Source organism: Sebastes fasciatus, chromosome 1 (genome assembly GCF_043250625.1).
Source record: "Sebastes fasciatus isolate fSebFas1 chromosome 1, fSebFas1.pri, whole genome shotgun sequence".
In the NCBI taxonomy this organism is placed as follows: domain Eukaryota; kingdom Metazoa; phylum Chordata; class Actinopteri; order Perciformes; family Sebastidae; genus Sebastes; species Sebastes fasciatus.
The window spans coordinates 18155381-18172280 of record NC_133795.1 but is presented as its reverse complement, the minus strand read 5'-3'; the positions used below and the strand labels follow the sequence as shown (position 1 = coordinate 18172280).

Here is a 16900-nt window from a genome sequence, read left to right as displayed (position 1 = left end):
TTTTCTGGAAAGTGTCGGCATGCACAAGAGCTCTAAGAGGAGGTGAAAGAAGAAAGTGAGATGTGTTGATAATGCATCAGTTTATTAAGGAACAAAGATCTGGAGCATTAAAAAGACCTATATGGATCCTGTACAAGCTTAAAGCTGCAGTAATCCTTTTCCTTGCCACTTGGGGGCAGTGGAACTACATGAAAACTGACATATCGTCATATTATAAAGTTGTTATGATGAATATCTCAGCAAACAGCTGCCGATTTTCATATCCAGCATACATGAAGCAACATTAGTATTCTTCTGGAGTTGTGTCTTTGGCCACCATACGGCCCTGTGAAGTGGTTATACTGTGTACTGCTGTTGAGCCAAGGCAAGATTTGGTTTCAACTTAACATTTTTGGTAGATCCTGAATGGCAGTCCTCCTCAACGTATTCTGCTGCCACTGTAAAGCTGTTCACTCACAATCTTATTTCTGTTGTAACTGTCACAGGGCAACACTTTCACTGAACAAATGGTGACTCCAGATGTTTCCTGCAGCTGTTGTTATCACAAAGAAGTGAAAGCAGCTGGACAAGAAGGTCACAACTGTTATCCTGCGCAAGAAAAACAACAATAGGACGTCTTTGTTTCCACCAACTTTCCAGGCACATTGCTTTGGAGGAGAGATCTGAAAAAAGACACACAGGCAGAATAAAGGTGACTATTACAAACACAAAAAGGCAAAAATTATTCCAACATTTGCAGCTACTAATATATGAATAATGAGATTTCTAACACAGTAAACTTTTAGTATATTTAAATGATTGTTCTGTTCCTTATATACAACATATTAGTTTAATAGTGATTATGTTAGTATGAGCCTTTTCAACACTAAGTTAATTAATTAATAAAATGAAGAGTGAAAACTTTGTACAGTACCACTGAATATCTCAACATCATATTATAACAGGATATTAAATTATTATAGATCTTATCTGTTGGTTTTAATAAGGTTCAAATATATAGCCTGTTTGTTGCTTCAGTGGAATACACCAACTATAGTAGTCTATATATAAAGCCTTTTACAGATATTTTACTTCTTAAAAACTGGTGTATTGTATTTAATTAACAAGTGGGATCTGGTCAGTGGTAATGTATTTAGGTACAACTTTGAGTTACTTTTAATTTACCTGAGTAAATCCATTTTTCTGACACTTTCTACCTCTACTCCACTAAATTTCAGAGGGGAATATTGTACTTTTCAATCCACTACTTTTATTCTACACCATTTATTGCAGGTTTTAAAAATCCTCATTAGGCATACAGATACATTAATCATTGTTGTGCAGTGAATTAAACTCTCCAAGATTATATAAAACAGGTAAAATTAGCTCCACCTCGACCAACTACAAGGTTAAAATTATGCTTACACGTTAATGAATCAGTAATATGAACCAAATAATATAATTTTTGTTTAATATGCAGTTTAACTTCTGCAGACTGGGGACTTTTACTTGTAATAGTATTGGCTGACACTTCATTTTACAGGTTCGCAAATTTCATGGTAATTAGGTCATAGCAAGTTAGAAAGTAACCGATTTAAAATTTCTTTGGAATTACTGCCAAATTACCCCGATATTTACCTCAAAAATTACTTTGTTAAAAAACATTAGTTAATAATTATATGCTAAAATAGCATATAATTGTTAAAATAGGGCCCTTAGGTATAAGAAGCGGCTGTGCGCTGCTCTTCATCGGAGGTGGAAAACCAAAACTAATAGAAGACACTTCTGATCAGGAATGAATCTCACCATTGTGTGACTTCCTGTCTACACAAATGTAACCTGGTAGCTGATGTCATGATTCAGGGAGTTTTTTAAAGACATTTCAAACAAGTTATTTGCTAATTATAATCTATTTATCAGCAGACATGGAAATAAAGCATATTAATTAACTTTGTATTCTTTTCCTGGAAATGTATTAAATAAATTACCAGCTGTTGGGAAATAGCAGAATATGATTATTAAATAATGTTTATAATAAGGTAATTTTCTATAATTGTTTAGGTAAATATTGGGGTAATTTGGCAGTAATTCCAAAGAAATTTCAAATAGGTTATTTGCTAATTATCAACCAATTACCATGAAATTTGCAGACCTGTAAAACGAAGTGTTACCTAGTATTTTTTTTTACATTATGGTATAGCTACTTAAATATAATATCTTAATAAAGTTAGCCTATTTTACCATGCACGTTAACCTGACTGCAATTGCACTTTGAACTGCATTTGTTTATGATATTGCACATGCCGACTGATTATACTATTTATTATGTATTTAATTATTTATTATAATCATTGTCTTTTATATTGTTTTAGATTGACTACTTACTTTTACTGCCCTTTATGACAGTTTGCACATACGACACTGGTCACTCACCTCATAGCTGTCTTTAGACAGTAGGGGAGAGTGGGGTAAGATGAGCCAATTTTTACTTATGCTGTCCTCGAGGTTAGGAAAAATGAGACAGAAGCAGAATGAAAACTTGAACCTTAAATTCAGGATCTCTCCTATCAAATGAAATGATCAGCATGCATCCATCACAAAGCTGTCTGGAAAAAATGACCTTCCCAAAAAAAGTGCTCCTGTGGCTCAACTTGCCCCAGGTAAGGAGTAAGTTGATCCGAGTCAGTGGGTAAGTTGAGCCATCGTGGGGTAAACTGAACATCTGAGTTTTTAAGTTTAAACCTCAGCATAAGTGTGTTAATAAACAGTTTCACAGTTATGAACTTGTGAGAACAAACCACCTGTGAGTTTCAAGACCATTGAACAATCAAAATATCATTCAATATTTGACAATATTCCAGTCGTCAAGGTTGCAGTGAAATATGAACTGTTGCTCCCTCCTTGCAGTTCCTCCAGCCTTTTGAGGTTGAGGTAGCTTCGTCAGCACATCACTCAGTGGAAAAGATGCCTCATCCTTTTCCTTGAATACAAAGGTGGGCTTCTCACGTCAAGTGTTCCCCCGGATTCTTCTGAGAAATCTTGCACTCACTTCGTTGCCCTCCAGGCTCTCAACCAAGCCAATGTAATGGTAGCTTCTGCCTTTGGATACAAAGTTTACTATGACAAAGTCACCAACTGACAGATCTGAGATGTCTGATTCACTTCTCTCATCATTAGAACTCTCATGCTCAGAAGTGTCATCAAATGGGATGGCATCACACTCTCCTCAGAACTGCTGTACGCTGTGATTTTCGTCTTGGTCTTTGGTTTGACCTAGGCCTACCTGCTAAACCCTGCTCTTTCCAGTTGTTGGGGACAGGAAGGTTGTTCTTTCTGCCAATTCCAATGCCAGTTCACAGCATTTCTTTGGAGTAAGGCCGTGGAACTGTTCAGCCAGCTTCTTGATATGGTCTGCAAGCTCCTTCTCTACCTCCTCTGTGAGGACCCTCTTTGTCTCTGCTGTTCCACTATAACCAACTGTTTTAACTTCCTTTATCTCCCTCTTCTATAAAGGTTAACACATTAAAAAATCAAACCAAGTTGTGTAACACTCAACAGTAATACCATTTTATACATCAGAGAATTCATTTGGTTAATTTATGGTGGGGTAAGTTGAGCCAGTGGCTCGGAATAATAGTAGAATATTAGTGAGCCAGTGGCTCAACTTACCCCATAGCCTTTGGCTCACTTTGCCCCATAGCTACCATTTTGGAAAAAATGGCCCAGTTTAGCAATTCAGGCTAATCTTTAGCGAAGGGATTAACATGGTGTTATATTTTAGTAAATCACCAACATGTATAATATATATTTTTAGACCTGGATAAATTTGCTTTGACCTAACATTCATTATTGCTGACATGCAGAAAATTTACTTTGATGGGAAAAAACTGTTTTTGGTGTAGAAAAGTACTTACTACTTCTCCCATGTGCTTCACTTCATCACAGCAAGATAGAAATGATGGGTACTTCCTGAATTTATGGTCACATGACAAAACATAATCACAGTTGCCAAGATACAGGGGGTGGGTCAACTTACCCACTGGCTCATTTTACCCCACTCTCCCCTACCCTGTATTTATAGACTGTCTTTTTATGCATTGTGTATGTGATGGGGAGTTGCAAACTCAATTTCGTTGTACCTGTACAATGACCATAAAGGAAATCTAATCTAATCTAATCTAATCTAATCTAATCTATTTCCTCAACCACTACTAGGTCTGGTGACAACCAGGGTCTCCCAGAGAAATAAAAACTACAGTTCAATCCCTCATTTTAAGAACAGCTTGTGGTGTAAAAATGACACTTATCATTATGATGTTTATTGGCTCTTACATTAAACACAGCAAAACTAATTTAAAACAAGGCTTAAGGAGAAAAAAACCTCAGGAAGACATTTCTGTGTGTTTGAGGGCGTGCGTGCTGACCTTTGACCTCTGGTGACCTTTGACCTTATTAACAGCAGCGGGCGGTGCTTCTTTTGAGGAAACTGCAGCATATCAACGTCAAGAAGCAGCCGGGAAACTGGAGTTCGTGTTGAACTGTCAACTACTAGTCGGTAAGTTATATAATTATTAGCGAAAAGCACTTTTTAGTAAACAGGACAGTTAATGATATGTAGAGATAACGTGGCTGTCAGGTCTCAGGTGTAACTGATAGCTTATCAGCTTACAGTTAGTTAGCTAACTCTGGTGATCTATTGTCAGTTTAACAGACTGTACTGTGTGTTTTCTGCAGGACATCTGCTGTCTGGTGTTAACTACAATCTACTAGATCTGCTCCCAGCTGGTCCTCAACCATGTCAGGTGGTAAGTCAACACAGTGACACAAGTAATGTCAAATAAGGGTCGTTTAGCCTGAAAGGTCTAAAAGACAGCTGTTTAAAGGTCCCATATTATGCTAATTTTCAGGTCCATACTTGTATTTTGGGTTTCTACCAGAACATGTTTACATGCTGTAATGTTAAAAAAAAAACATTATTTTCCTCATACTGTCAGCCTGAATACACCTGTATTCACCCTCTGTCTGAAACGCTCCGTTTTAGTGCATTTTGCAACGGAATTGCAACGGAATTGTGTGGCTAGGCAACAGTTTGGGTCCATGTTTACTTCCTGTCAGCTGATGTTATTTACATACACTGCAATAGGAATAAACTGGGACACATTTGAATTCAATCATGGTTTATTTAATAGGGACCAATACAATGTACATAGACAACTTAAAAACGGCTATCTGATGGCAGTATCATAGTGCTTATAGCGGATGCTAATTTGCAACACCTTTCCCTAGAGGGACTTTTTGTGGAAATAAGAGATTAAAACAGGAATGGGTACAGGAAAAATAAATCAGAATCAGAATCAGAAAGGTGTTTATTGCCAGGTGTAAGAGGTATACACGAGGAATTTTCTTTGGCTTTGTTGGTGCGAGACAATAGTATAATAACAAAGAAATAGATAAAATAAATACAATAAAGCACACATTTAAAAACTACAAAATGTAAAAACTAGACATGAGTACAGGTTTGTCGCTGAATTAAACAGGATTTGGTTGCTCTCTTAAAGGTGGTAAAGTTTGCAGCAGATATCCAGTGATCAGGTGGCGAGTTCCAACACTTCGCTCCTTTCACAGAAAAAGCTGTCTGAGAAAAAGATGTTCTGCAGAATTGAACTTTACAATGCCACTTGAAGCGGCTCGGGTGGATCTGCTACAGCTCTGTAGTCTCATGATGTATTTGCAGAAAGGCAGAAAAGACATTTAGAATGTTTATGTTTAAAACCGTGTAATGGTCTAAATAATGTGTATTTGTGACATCACAAATGGACAGAAATCCTAACGGCTTGTTTCAAACGCACAATTTCTGAATATGGGCTGTGTGTATCTCTCTGTATATTGAGCGTTTTGATAGTTTAAGAGTATTTATATAGCACTTAAACCTGCTTTATAATGTGAAAGACCTGAAAATCGCACTTTTTACAATATTGGACATTTAACCTTACCTCCAGCAGCTTAAAACTGCTTGACTGTATTTGTGTCAGTAAGTCAGAGGTCTTTCTTGGGCACTTTATTGTCTTTAGTGGCCTTTCAACAGATAAATTGGCTTGTTACTAGGGCTGCACAATTATGGCCAAAATGATAATCCCTATTAATTTGATCAACATTGAGATCACAATTATTTTTCCACGATTATTCATTGATTTTAGCGACAACATTATTCACATTGAAATAAACAGAGCACTGTTTTCGCTACCATGTTGTGCTACATTCCTGCTAATGTACGAATTAGGGCTGCACGATGTTGGAAAAAACTGACATTGCAATATTTTTTTCTGCTATATATATATATATATATATATATATATTGCAATATTGAAAAATACAGGAATATTCACCCTACCCCTTTGTTAGCTACATTATAAAGTTAAATGCATCAATCTGGTGCACTCTGACAGCAAAATTAGCAACAATAAGAGGCTAGATAAACAATTTTATACTCTCAATTTAATCAGAAACACATTGGTTGTATAAATAATATCTATCCCCAAAAATGAAGCCAAAACAGCTCGGCTTGATTTGATATGCAGCAGAGTTTTCTACGAGCAGAACATGCATTTTTAACATCAATATCGCAGTCGATCATGTTTATTTAATTGCAGGAAGCAAAATTGTGATCGCGATTAATATTCTATTAATTGTGCAGCCCTACTTGTTACATACTCTGACATTGGCTTTATAAGTAGGGCTGAGTACTAGAATACAGCAGACCTCAGATCAGCTCTTACTGCTTGTTTTCCTCCGGTATGTGAAATCTTGCAGATGCCGTTAGGAGCACCGGAGGACACAGAGGCACATGATTTTTGTCAGGTTACCTGTTTCATGTACTACTGTCACGATATAGCGACCGTTTTATAAAAATAACTTTTTTTAATCATATTTGCTCCAATCTCACCTACTTCAGCTTTAAGTAAAAAAAAAAACAAGCTTAAAACAAACAAACAAGCAAACATACAAAAAAGTAAAAGTGCTCAGGTTCAGTTAGGTTCTTGCAAATAGTTGCTATCAGTCCTGGTGATTAGCAGAAGCACTGCTGTTAATAGGAGGATGAGCCATAGCTCTGTTTTATAAAATGCTAAAACAATCCTTGGTTTGCTTTGTCATGCATAGGTTTGGCAACATCGGCCTTTGAATGCAAAGTGTACTTCAAATAATTAAAGAAAATTTGTTTTTATTCAGTTGAGTTTGATGGCGTTTTAGATTTCACATTTCCTATGAAATGGTGTACATGGAAAGAGAGAGCACTGTGTGTTTTTGGTGTATGGCTTCTCTGCAAACAAAATGCTGAATTCCATGAGCTTTGCTCTGAAGGATTGGGGGAAAAAAAATCCCGAAGCAGCCAGTGATTTGCACAGTGGTCTCATTTTTAGCATAAGGGTGTGCAGACAGAAAGCTTAACCAAACAAGAGGCAAAGAGAAAACCAGAGAAGGATTAACAAGAGCTATCAGGCTCGCATAATTGACTGCTGTTTCCAGGTAAGGCATTGAGAATGTTAGTAATGTGGTTTTAGCAGGATGTGTGACATAGCCATGTTAAGATTGTTAAGATAGTTAAGATTTTTGTTTCAGACAAAACTAGGCCTCTGTTTTTTTACCCTTTGCTGCTGCTGCTGCACCAGATGGTGAGCGTCAGCTCTCTCAAAAACTGGGTCAGATTCCAGAAAAGGCTGGAGAGTAGATTCTTATTTAACTTGGGAAAGATAAACCTGGACTTCTTCCATTTCTGTCAGTCACCCACCAGAATGTGTCTTTGAAAGATGTTGTTGCCAAACTCATTTGAGAGAAAGGTTGAACAGGTTTGTGATAGTCTTTGTTTTTAGCCTAATTCCACACTAATTCGAACAAAGAATAACTTATAGATTGCGTTTCACTTTTAGAGATCAGTGTGGTAGGTTTTAGTGTTTTGGGGTTTTGACCTCAGGCACAGTGGTTGAGCATTTTGTTCAGGGTTGATCAAGTTCAGTCTCTACCAGAGGCCAGTTTACTGGCAAAACATGTTGAGCATAATCCTGTAGTTGCAACGTTAATTCAGTTGTATTCTCTTCTTTAGTGTCTTCTTTAGTCTTCAGTTCAAGTGTAATTAGAGGACGGTGGTCGAGGAAATGAATGATTGAATGGTTGTGAGTTATCTTCAGTGCTGGGAAGTTAATGGACTACAGCGACAGTTTATTTGAAACTGTGTCTATACCAAGTGCTATCTGTGAAGACTGTGCTCTATACGTTTGCATACAGGGCGTAAAAATTAGCACACTTAACCTACTAAATGGTCAGCTGCATTCAAATTACGGCAGAGCCCCTTAATGTTGTGTTAATGTTAATAAAATGTTTGCTGTCTGGTGTCTGTACTATTTGATAAAGTGAGTTGAACAGCAGTTGTGTGCTCAGAAGGGACAAACATGTTTTTGTCTAACTGCATACAATGTTCACACCACTAGATGGGGATTTTTATTTTTTTTTCGTAGCTCTTTTGCTCTCACTACTCTGTCAGTTCCAAAAGACAATGTAAGGTCAATATTGCAAAGTCAATAGTCAGTGTCCTCTAGCTTCAGTAATACACAGTAGATGTGATGCAGTTTTTGAATATATGTAAACTGATCTGTGACATGAAAAGTCCTTAAGCTCAAACTGAGCCATTTTGGTTGTATTCAGTGTAGGCCCATGGGGAGTCTAAGAAAAGCTTATTATTTTGAAAAGCCAAATTAGAGCTACCACAATCTTGGGCTGCACAATTTAATCAAATATTAATCGCGATCACAATTTTAGCTCCCCGCAATTAAATGAACATGATTGGGTATCGATATTATCTATACAACCAATGTGTTTATGATTAAATTGAGAGCATAACATTGTTTATCTAGCCTCTTAATGTTGCTAATTTTGCTCTTGAGATGCACCAGATTGAAGCATTTAACTTTATAATGTAGCTAACAAAGGATAGGGTGATTATTCCTGTATTTTTTCATATTGCAAATATATTTAGGAGAAAAAAATATTGAATTGTAAATTTTCTCCAACATCGTGCAGCACAGGGATGTAGCCCAGCATGGAAGTGCTCTGTTTGTTTTAATGTGAAAGTGCAATAGAATATGTTGTCGCTAAAATCAGTGAATAATCATGATTATCATGTTGGCCATAATCGTGCAGGCCTACCACAATCACATGTGGTGCAAATGTATTTTTGTATTGTCTGTACGATATGTCCTAATGTGATGCACAACAACTTTTCATTGTGTAGTTAATAAGGACCTTCAAAGAGTCTCAAGTTTTCAGTAAACAACAGCTTTATTTGTTTTACTTGCTTCAGGCTCTGCTGACTTGTGGAAGCTTGTGTGGTTACTACACTTTAAGTAAAAGTGTGTAATCATAATTAATGCTCCTAACCTAAACTACAGGAACCACATGAGAGAAAGTTGTGCATCTACTCGTCACGGGTTGCATTACTAGTCTTGCTGGGCATTGGTTGCCACTATTTATAAAACATCATATCAGGCGGGCCTTGCTCTGTGTGTGTGTTTAGGCTGTCTGACTCCCCTCAGAACTTTCCAGCAAAGAAGATTGAGAGTTCGCCAGTCACCTTACACACTAAACTGGTTCCTGTGCTTATCCACTCGGACCAATCTGTATTCTTAGGCTTTTTTTCGTCACTTGCCGTTCATCTGGATCCCTCTCTCTCGGTTGAATACTCATTCTCATGATATCTAGTCTATCTAATTGCTATTTTTAGATGAGTGGAAAACTTTTGCCCTTCACTCACCTTGGTGCTCAGCTGCCGGGGGTGTTGTCGGTCTCCACGTCATGCTGGCTACACACTTTGATCCGCAATGCCAGCCTCTGTGGCTGTTTTTCCCTGCATCGGCTTGAGGAAGCTCTGGTTGCTAGGGCGACCAAGGAGGATGGCCCCCAGTAGGAGCCGGGGAAGCCTTGGGCTGCCTTTCAGCTCGTCGCTGTGCGGCATGCCTGCTGACCTGCTGCTGGCAAGGAGGAGGAGGAGCCAACTCTGCAGAGGAGCCTCTACTGGCCCAGTATGGGTCCTGCCGTCCCGCTGCCCCACCATGAGACAGAGCTCCAGCGTTAGAGCTCCTCTCTCCCTCTGCTGGCCACTGCGCAGCTCTGACTCGTTCTGCTCCAGTAGTAACACGAGCACAGTCGGCAAGATGTCATCCTCTTCCTCCACCTCCTCCTCCTCATCCAACAACGATGGACAAGGGAAGCCTAAACCTAAATCCCCGATTCGTAAGAGGGGGAGCCTGCAGAGCACCACCAGCCCTGGTGAGTGTGGGTGAGAGGGGGTCCCATAGAAAGACAACTCTGCTCTTACATGGGAGTCAGAAAATGACACAGATGATTGTGCAATGGCATTTAAGAATCCATGCTGCTCACCTGGAGCAATAAGGGAGGAAACTGAGTTTCCAGAGGTGGAAACCACTGCAACTCTAGTTTGTTGCTCAGTTTTGTTTTTTTGAGACGTTGGCTTAATTTGTTTGAAGCTTTGACTGATGTTGTATATTTAGCATTCAGCATGCATGCTGCTTAAGTGGAACTGTAATGCAGTTCACTACCAAGAATATTTTAACTGAACTAGGGGCTGCAACTGAGTTAATCTAAACAGTTAATTGTTTAGTTGTTTGAAATGTCAGAATATATGGACCAAAGCACATTGCATGTTCTCAGAGCTGAAAACCCTGTTATTGGTGATGCATAAATCAAGAAATGCTTGGCGTTTTGATTTGGTAAATTATCTGAAATGATCAATCAATTACTAAAATTGTTGTTAATTAGTCGGCAAATATTGTCAGCTCTAAACTAAACTTTAATCTTGACTGCTCAGTAACTGACACGCTGCTGTTAATACATTAATACGTACTCTAATGCAATAAATACATTATAATACAGCTAAACTTAAAGACATTATAGACCTGAGTCTGCTTTTACTGTCATATTGTGCATGCTGATGAAAGAACACACTATAGGAACTGCCTTTTGAGAGTGCTTCCCATAGATAGTTGTTATATGGGTTGTCTGCCCAAATAGATATGCACTCATTATTATATTGATTAATTCTTCCCCAGGGTTGACCAACTGAACAATGTAAAAAATATTACAAAGTTATTATTGTTAAGCGTGTATTTTAATAAGTTTTCATGTTGAATGTTGGAGATAAACCATGTTCAGGGTTACCCAGCCCTTAATGGGCCCCTTGGCCCTCCCCTAGTAGCAACAACAGTTTATCATGTGTCTACTGGCTTCTCCTTATCTCATCAGCTTGGGTTAGACAAAGCAGTGGGATATGTTTATCTTACAACTGCACCTTTCTCATGACGACAATACTGACACTAGAGCTGCAAAGATTAATTGATTAGTTGTCAATTATTAAATTATTAACCAATTTTTTTGATTAGAGGCTTGAGTAATTTTTTAAAGGAAAAAAAAGTCAAAATGTTCTGATTCCAGCTTCTTGAATGTGAATATCTTCTGTTTTCTTTACTCCTCTTTAACAGTAAACTGAATATCTCGTTGAGGATGTCATCTTAGGCTTTTGAAAACACTGATCAACATTTTTCACCATTTTCTGACATTTTATAGACCAAACAACTAATCGATTAATCAACAATGTAAATAATCGTTAGTTGCAGCCCTGTTTGGCCCAAATCTCATTCTTTTTATTTAGAGGAATACGCACTGACCACATGGAGATATATCGTATATTTTACTGCGTTTCATCCTCCCTTTGCATTTAAGTTAGATTCCTCCACTAGCATCCCAGATGTGATAACTATAATGAGTTTTGATTCAGTGTCATTGAGTATATTTTACATCACTTTAGTGACATGACTTCAGGACTTTTTAAACAAAATTAGAATGGAATTGCAACACAGTTCATATCAGACAATTAATAATAATCATTTTTACTTTAAGTTTCCTAATTCCTTTTTGATTGGGCTTCTTTACTTGACTTAGATTTAGAACTGTCAAACTGTGAAGTAGTTCTGTCAGTCAGAAGTAGGGCTGTCAAAGTTAAGTTTACCATGCTATGATTTGAGCATATTTTTTTTCTGGACAATATTTGTCATAGTTTTGTGTTGTTAATTGATTTCTAGTAATAAATATATACATACATTTGCAGAAAGCAAGCATATTTTCCCACTCCCATGTTGATAAGAGAATCAAATACTTGACAAATCTTCCTTTCAGGTACATTTTGAACAGATAAAATATGTGATTAATTTGCAATTAATCGCGAGTAACTACGGACAATCATGCCATTAATCGCGATTCAATATTTTAATCGATTGACAGCCCTAGAATAAAGACATAAGTTATTGACATTTTAATAGGATTTGTCACCATAGGCCTGTATATTACTGTCACATGGTGGTGTATTAATTAGTGTATTAGTGTATTAATTAGTGTTACGTTATTGTCTATTCACAAGGTATGCTTAGGGGTTTCATTAGTTTTTTAGTGTGATGGGATATAGGCCAAATGATCGTAGCTCTCCTTTTGAAGTTGATGCTAACTGGTCTCTGTGGGGAGAAACTAGAAAGTTAGACCATCAATGTATCTGTGAGGCAATTAAATGTTAATATTGATTTAATCTGAAGCCACTTCCTCCTGTGTCATAGCACAGCACAAATGTTGAGTGTTTGGAGGGATGCCGCAGCAGATCTCGAGCAGTAACTCACGTTGACACACACTATACTGTATTTGCTGAGGAAGCCCGTCTTTGCTGCAGTAATAAATAACTTAGAGGTTTCTCCATCCATGCAGTCATTTAAGTCCTCTCAATTAGCCGCTTGGCTGAGCCCTGCACTCCCAGTCTGTCATAAGAGCCACATGTAGGCCACCCATTACAGCACTTCCATCTGACCACACCAGTCTGTTGGCATTGTTGATGCCAATTTACCACTGCAGAAAAATCTACTGTAGCTGCAGCTTGAGCAGTTGGCGTTAAATCCATGTCATGAACTGAAGCCTTCAGTATTTCCTGTGTTACTTCTAGCATCTTTCCTTTTAAGAATCTTGGAGGTTTAGTTTGTTTTTAAAATAAATCCTTATCTCCTTCACTCCTGCACATTTGAAACAGTTCTCTTATGTAAGTGTCGTGTTGATTTGCTGGCGGAAACATCGATTACTCCGTCAGTTTTCTCAGCTGCAGGAATCTGTCTCTGCCTGCAGGCTGCTCTCTCCCACTGGACCTTCATAGCATCACATGAAGCAGAATGTGTAATGCCCTAGCGTTGCAGCCAGAGCTATATGACGTGATATATAGAGGCTGTTAAAATCTGCCAGAGAGGTGGAGGGAATTCCTCTCTTCGGCATGAGTCATTGCTGCGCTGTCTGTTGTGATCTGTTCTCAGATACTAACTTACTAGCCTCTACCTTGACTCTACCCGCTGTTCCTTCTATCTGTAGGCTGTCTGGTTGCCTAGCCTCCTGTACTGGTTGATGATTTATCAGAAATACTGTTCCTGTCATGGCATGTCTTCATGTGTATTCTGTATCGCATGACTTGCCTCGTCACGAGGGGCTCTGTTACGTTACCCTGGGGGGGCTTTTCTTTCTTGAATCATTAGCACATCTATACGTTGTTGCCCTATAGACTTTAACCTGCACAACTTGAAATTGTGACACCAGGAGATCCTGCCCAGGGCCCCATATCCTCACAGTGTGGTTGTGGGTGTTAAAGCATGTGCTAAAGCAGGTGTTACCTACTCCTGCTGAAAAGGTGTCCGTGGGATTTCTTTCTTCGTGAGAGACAAAGCAGAACCTCAGTGTTGCTGCACCACTGAATATATAATTTTTTTTATTGTTAACCTTTAGAACATTGAGGGAACCATCGAAGACACATTTAGGACAACTAAAAGGTATGGCAATAATGACATTTGTATCACAAAACAGTTATGTGCAATTATGTGCAAACCCAGTTAGGCATGTGTTTTATATGGGGACTTTGTTTTGATTGAAATGTGATAAAGTGTGTGAATATTAAGAACATTTTCAACTTCTTTTAATAGCACATTTTAATAAGTACAGTTCTGCACTTTTCCATTGCACCGCTAGAGGGAGTCTCTGGCACAAAAGTGCTTTGTAAAGTCAGACCTTCAGTTTTAAACAAGAGGCTGGTTGTCAGTGTCTCAGGTCTTTGACTGCAGTCAGACATGAGTGAGGACCAGTTTGCTCTGTGTTTGGGTGGAAAATTCCACGGCTTTCTTTTTGCTATGAATAGCTCTGTTGCTTCCCAATGAAACCGAGGAAGTGTGTCAGTTCTGGAAAAGGGATTTTGGAGGTCCAGGAACCAAGGCCTGGAAAGCTGTAACACCAACAGGTGGGCCTGTTGTTGCTGGGGGCGAGTAGATGACCAGCAGAGCTACAATATCGTCACCACAACATAAAGACACACACACTCGCATGCCCAGAGCAGCTAGACTCCACATCATGCCATTGGACACACTGTGTCTCACCGGGGTGATTTGCAGGATGACAGACACATGGTCCTGGTGGGTTGTATTTCACTGCTGAGGTACAGTTAAGCATGCTGCTTTGGTCTGTCTCTGCTCTCAGCATGGCTCCTAATGAAGATCCATTTTCATTTAATCCACCTCATTGATCATAGATGAACCAGCATCAGCTGATGTTTGGTCCCTGACTGGCTTTTTATTGTCCTGTGACCTCATTGAGTCAGTGAATCGCTCGCCCACCACTCCCATGGTCACTTAATGATCTCCGCTAATGCATTGTGAAAAGATGCATCCATACAGCTTCTCAACACACACTCATCACAGTTTACTGATCATCAGGGAGCTGTAAGAGTAGGGTGGGGTGAGATGTGGGCTATAATCAATAGATGATATAAATTATCACTTCTTATGTAACCATTGGTTCAGTCGGACTGTTTATTTTGATAAGTCCTCTCTGCAATTATCAAAACTGTTAAACTGTTCTTTATTATTTGATATGAGGTGATATCAAGTAGCAAATTCTTCCTGTCACTGTGTTTGCATTTGTGCATTCCTGTGTGTATCAGACCACTAAAGTGTTCTCCTTAGTGAGAAAACTGAGCTTTCCTTATAAAGCCTAAGTCGAGAGCTGAAATGATCAGCGGATTAGTTAATCGCCTGAAAATAGAACCGCAACCTTTCAGTCATTTTTCTTTCAGCCTCTGATTCCAGCTTCTCAAATATGAAGCTTTTCTCTACTGTATATCAATGTAATGTAATATCTTTGTGTCTTAAACTGTTGGTCAGACAAAACAAGACATTTAAGTTGGGCAGTGAGAAATTGTGATCAACGATATTTCACAATTTTTTGACGTTGTGACTAAACGATTAATCGGTTAATTCATACAGACTTTCTGTAGACAGTATCTAACATTTATAACATTCTGTCAGTTTCACCAAACAAACAATACAGTTAGGGCTGCAAATAACGATTATTATCATTGTCAATTAATCTGTATTATCTTCTCAATTAAATTATTAGTTGTTTGGTCTATAAAATGACAGAGCATGGTGAAAAATGTCTATCAGTGTTTCCCAAAGCCCAAGATGACGTCATCAAATGTCTTGTTTTGTCCACAACTAAAAGATATTCACTTTACTGTTATAGAGGAGTAAAGAAACCAGAAAATATTCACATTCAAGAAGCTTTTTTTCCTTAAAAAATTACTCAAACTAATTGTCAAAATGGTTGGCAATTAATTTAATAGTTGACAACTATCTTTATTTTGAGTATCTCAAAATAAAGATAGCAGTAATGGTGTGTGCATGCACATGTGAGTCTGTATCCAAGTTCATAGAAACAGGTCGTGTGTTATCAGTGGCCTCCTCACTTAGCCATCTCTGTGAAGCAACACTCCTTTTTATTGCCCTCGGCTTTTTGTTCCCTGCATGGTACACTTTTGGTCTCAGGATCGGGATAATACCCTTTCAATGTCCGAGCACTGCTAAGTACAGTGTGCGACATGTTGACAGCGTCAAGTGGCACAGTGTTCCTCTTTGCTATATTCAGATATGGTGAGAGGTTTGGTGACCAGACAGGGCTCTGGATAATCACAGAGGATTGCAGGGGAGTGTGGGACTGTCAGTGTGTATATGCATGTACGTGTACATGTATGTGTGTGTGTGTACATGGGTCAGTGTGCAGTCAGTGTTTTTGTGTATTTGCTGTGTGATGGGCTGCAGGGAGGATTTATTGTTTTGAGAACTTTTCTGATGGATTCAGGAAGAAAAACTCCCAGCTGCATCAGTCTGAATACTGAAAAGCCATTTTGTTTGAATGTTTGTCCTGTTTTATTCACATGGGAATTTCTGTGCAGGGTTAGAGATTAGGTTCGCTTGACAGGGGCCTTGTGTTCCTCTTGGAGAAAGGGAGTCAGAAACGGTGCGCAGCTACTCCCCCGTGCTCTGTTGATTAGCGTCTTGGGAAAAAGACTTGTTGAAACAACAGAGGTAATAGAAGTAAAGCTCACGCTGGGGCTGAAAAAGACACCAAACCTCAGGCTGTTTTCAATAAAGCAAGTAATATCATCAATGGCAAAACACATACTCATCATCATTATTTATCCTAAGGGATGCCATTTCAATCTTTAAGATCAGAACAGAAAGTCAAAGAAAAAAAAAGCCTTGAGCTAGTACAGTACAAGTTCACAGAAATATAATGAATGAGAAATCTCCACAAGCACTCTGGCATAGGTTGCATGTCATTTAAATCCTCTACCCTACAGTTGGCTGTAACTTAACAGCCTGAAGTGACGGGTAGCATTCATCTGTAGAAAACCCCTTAAACACATCTATATGTTCACATAAAGTATGCATCTAAAGGCTCCTCTATAGGCTTCTTTAATACAAGTGGCAATTTAAACATGTCGGCACTA

At 38.6% G+C, this 16900-nt stretch overlaps 1 protein-coding gene and 1 long non-coding RNA gene across 8 annotated transcripts in view; one reads left to right on the top strand and one right to left on the bottom strand.

Moving 5' to 3' along the window:
* Window positions 1–61: 61 nt before the first annotated feature.
* Window positions 62–9921, bottom strand: LOC141767484 (uncharacterized). The gene is made up of 2 exons (XR_012593859.1): window positions 9782–9921; window positions 62–662 (listed from the first exon to the last, which is right to left on the bottom strand). It is a non-coding gene; the product is annotated as an uncharacterized LOC141767484 (long non-coding RNA).
* The window catches only part of ampd2a (adenosine monophosphate deaminase 2a), a 42933-nt gene continuing 26516 nt past the window's right edge, over window positions 484–16900 (top strand). For 2 of the 7 annotated variants that reach the window (XM_074634666.1, XM_074634651.1), the window contains exons 1-3: window positions 550–691; window positions 4439–4534; window positions 4714–4784. In XM_074634666.1, the coding sequence (XP_074490767.1) occupies window positions 4775–4784 (10 nt within the window). In that variant the 5' untranslated portion in view covers window positions 550–691; window positions 4439–4534; window positions 4714–4774. Of the gene's footprint in view, window positions 692–4438; window positions 4535–4713; window positions 4785–7365; window positions 7504–9848; window positions 10297–16900 lie in introns of those variants that run through there. The other 5 variants (XM_074634644.1, XM_074634636.1, XM_074634675.1 and 2 more) reach the window with 4 other exon arrangements.